The sequence below is a fragment of the Lycium barbarum genome, chromosome 4, assembly GCF_019175385.1.
Source record: "Lycium barbarum isolate Lr01 chromosome 4, ASM1917538v2, whole genome shotgun sequence".
NCBI classification, from domain to species: Eukaryota; Viridiplantae; Streptophyta; class Magnoliopsida; order Solanales; family Solanaceae; genus Lycium; species Lycium barbarum.
The window spans coordinates 112,924,070-112,927,808 of record NC_083340.1 but is presented as its reverse complement, the minus strand read 5'-3'; the positions used below and the strand labels follow the sequence as shown (position 1 = coordinate 112,927,808).

The 3,739-nt window shown below is 33.9% G+C and overlaps 1 protein-coding gene across 1 annotated transcript; it reads left to right on the top strand.

Annotated features, from left to right (window-relative positions):
- The first annotated feature begins 1,197 nt into the window (after window positions 1-1,197).
- On the top strand, window positions 1,198-3,280 carry LOC132638523 (peroxidase 5-like). The gene is made up of 2 exons (XM_060355369.1): window positions 1,198-1,581; window positions 2,352-3,280. Exons 1-2 carry the CDS (start codon window positions 1,297-1,299, stop codon window positions 3,126-3,128), a joined length of 1,062 nt encoding a protein of 353 aa, XP_060211352.1. The 5' UTR covers window positions 1,198-1,296; the 3' UTR covers window positions 3,129-3,280.
- The last annotated feature ends 459 nt before the right edge of the window (window positions 3,281-3,739 follow it).

The window sequence follows — 3,739 nt, the reverse complement described above, 5'->3', positions numbered from 1 at the left end:
CTTGCTTGGCTACGACATTTTCTTTCTTGCAGAATAAGTCTACAGAGCCAGCTTGCAAAAGGTTAAGATCATCAAACTTCTGACATTTGGAGAGTTAAATAAAACTAATGCCCCGTCACCGTCAGTTGCATTAAAAAATGGTATCATACAAAGCTGGTATCAGTTAGTGGAGACCATGTAATAACCTTGATATATCATGCAAAGCTTGATACCAATTGGTGGAGAGAATGAGATCACGTAACATTTTATTAATTAATTAAAGAAGCAGAAAAATTCAAAGTCAGAACATATGAAGAATATTATTCTTTTTAAAATGCACATATGAATGTATGTACATTTCGAGTAGTTACATCGATCCTAACCTCAGTGGGATTTATAACCCAAATTATTCTTTTTTATGTTTTCCTTTTCTGATTATGTCCTTTCTTTGTTTTACTAAGCTATTCATTATCTCAAAAACACGAGTTGAAGGACTTTGAATAAATTAAATTGCATATATTCTTTTTCTTCCTTAGGTTTTAAAGTATTGCAACAACCAAAGTGAAGCAATAAAATTTTATTTTGATATCAAGTTATCAACTTCTAAAATGAAGTTCTATTTTTCTAGTTTTGGACTGTTATTTTTCTTATATTCTCTCTTAATAGGTGGATGTTGTTTTATTTGTTATTTCTTAGAATTAAAATTTTCAACTAAATATATACGAGATTACTACTCTAAAGAAAAAGAAGGAGAACAAAAATAAATTATTGACGAGATCAATTATAAAAAGTATTTAACATACTTTGCATATCAAAAAGTTATAAAATTTGACATTATATTAATATATATATATATATATATATATATATGAACGTTTTTTCCTTTAATAAAGCTTAAAGCTTCTCATTAAAATTTAAAGTCTTTTATTTGGCTTCCAATCCAGTGTCCGGTATTCTCATTTGGATCCGGACTAATCAGAAGTCGCGCCGCGTAAAATCCATTTAAGGGGAATGCGCATCCTAACTGGATTTTTTCCATATTCAAGACTCGAATCCTAGACCTATGGTTAAGGACTTAAGGGTGGAGGGACTCTATCCATTCCCACCACAACCCTGTTGGTATTAAAATTTAAACTCAGAACATGAAGTTGTGATATTATTCTTTTTTTATGGCTTTGAACTTGTATACCACTAACTAACAAGCTCCGCGGATTTATTTTGTAAAACTTCCACCATGTTAATGTTGCCTATAAAAGCCCTTGGAACTATCAACTTATATGCAATCATTTGTGCAAGAAAAGGAAAGAAGGCAACAAAATGAATTCCTTCAAGGGTTCTAATAAGCTTGTAGCATTAGCTCTACTATTTTGTCTGATTCTTTCTTTTTCTGTATTTGCTGAGGCTTCACTGCCCAGGTTATTAAAACATAAGCTCAAACCCAAACCCAAACCCAAAAAGTCAATAGTTGGTGTTGGGTTTTATTCAAGAACATGTCCACCTGCTGAGGCTATTATAAGAAAAGCTGTATTCAAAGCTGTTTTGATGAATCCTAGTTTTGCTGCTGGTCTTATTCGCATGCATTTCCATGACTGCTTTATCCGGGTATACTGCTTTTATTGTCACTTTGTTTCTTTTTAGCATTTCATTAATTTGTTTTTCTTGCTTTCCCTTATCTTTTATAAGCTTCCATGCAGATCTAGTGGAAAATAAGGCAAAGTGAAAAAAAAAATTATATAGGTCAGACGCGTATGCACTTTGGATTTAATGGATTCAACTGAACTCATCATTTTTTACACATATTATCGATATATAAGTAAAAAATAACTAAAATGTTAAAAAGGTTAAATTTTAGAAGTGCAATGTTTAGTTGTAAAACTTTAAGACGTTGGATTTATCAAGTATAAGGATTGAATCCGTCTTTCATGATATAGGCGATATGAATTAGTTGGAAATATGTTTATATCATGTTAATATATTTAGTCTAGGTCTGACGTTTTCTAGGAACCTTTTAGCCATGTTAGAGAATTACATAAAATATAGTGAAATTCTAGTAGTACTATTTTATTTGTTTAGTATAATGCTGGTCTAAAATTATTTTGAGCCTAGGGTACTATATCAGAAACACCCTCTCTGCCTCACAAAGGTAAGGGTAAGGTATGCGTACATCCTATCCTCCCCAGACCCCACTTGTGGGATTACACTTAATATGTTGTTGGTCTAAAATGAGCTTAAACGGAGGCACATGGTCCCTGAGGATTTATATAGCCGCTTCCAACTTGCTTGAGGTTGAGGGTGGTAGTTGTTTTCAAGTGCTAGCTATTAATTTCTTGAATGCTAACATGCTGTTGGGGTTGTTAATTTTATGTTTATAGGGCTGTGATGGTTCAGTGTTGCTGGATTCGGTTAAAGGAAAGGAAACAGCTGAGAAGGATAGTCCCATTAACAACCCAAGCCTTCGAGGCTTTGAGGTTATTGATGAAGCAAAAGTATTACTGGAAAAACTATGTCCGCGCACAGTTTCGTGCGCGGACATTCTTGCCTATGCTGCCAGAGATAGCGCCCTGTTCGCTGGCGGCATAAACTATGCTCTACCAGGAGGACGTCGCGATGGTCGTGTCTCGTTGAGCTCTGAAGTCATCCAGAACCTTCCACCACCTTTCTTCAATGCCAATCAACTTCAAGACAACTTTAAAAGAAAAGGATTGTCACTTGATGAAATGGTAACTCTATCAGGGGCTCACTCCTTTGGTATCACACATTGCTCTTCATTTTCTAATAGGCTTTATGGTTTCAATGCTACACATCCTCAAGATCCTTCACTTGATCCTAGATATGCTTCATTCTTGAAACACAAGTGTCCTAGACCAATTAGTGACACCCTAGTTGATCCAACGGTGAATCTTGATGTTACAACCCCTAAACACCTTGACAACAAGTATTATCTCAGTTTGAAGAACCATAGGGGATTGCTGACTTCTGATCAAACATTGTTTGAAAGTCCTTTAACTTCTAAGTTGGTGATGAATAACGTTAAGCATGGATCGACTTGGGGACGTAAGTTTGCTACTGCAATGGTTCATATGGGTTCCATTGATATCCTCACTGGTAAAAAGGGGGAGATCAGGAAGAATTGCCATTTCGTCAACTAATTTAATTGGCTTCATTTATTGTATGTTAAAATTTCTGTGAGATTTTGAATTCTTTTCCTTCTTATTCCTACTACATTGTGATGATTGTTCAATGTAATGTAAGTACCAGTTGTATCATTCCATATGCTTACCAAAAGAGAACACTTTAAAGGAGCCGCTTGGACATGAGAATTATTCCTTTTTTTACGGGAATAGTATTTCACTTTATTCTAATGGCAATGTTTGGTTACAAATTTCCAAATCCAACTTGGAGTCGGATTCCAACTTTGGAAAAGTGTTCCAAATCTATTTTCCAACTCCATCTTCATAAATTCCAAATAAAGAGCTCTTTTCTCTCATTTGCAAACAATTTTAAATAAAGTAAAAATATTTGGAATCTATGTCCAAACGCCTACTAAATCTTCTTACCTCTATGTTCGTTCTATTCTAATTTATATCACACTTTCTTTATTTGAAATATCCAAAATGTTCGATACATGTCACTACTTTATTCAATGTTCATAACTTTTGAAAGATCAAATTACTCACAACGAATTAGACTAACAGTTTAAAATTTGTGCCAAATAAAATAACATTATTGATGAGTTTTGACATTTCATAGTTTTGATGAT

Coding starts and splice junctions, on each gene's coding strand:
- LOC132638523 (XM_060355369.1), top strand. CDS start 1,297: ATGAATTCCTTCAAGGGTTCTAATAAGCTTGTAGCATTAGCTCTACTA. Junction 1,582..2,351: donor TCCATGACTGCTTTATCCGG/GTATACTGCTTT, acceptor TTATGTTTATAG/GGCTGTGATGGTTCAGTGTT.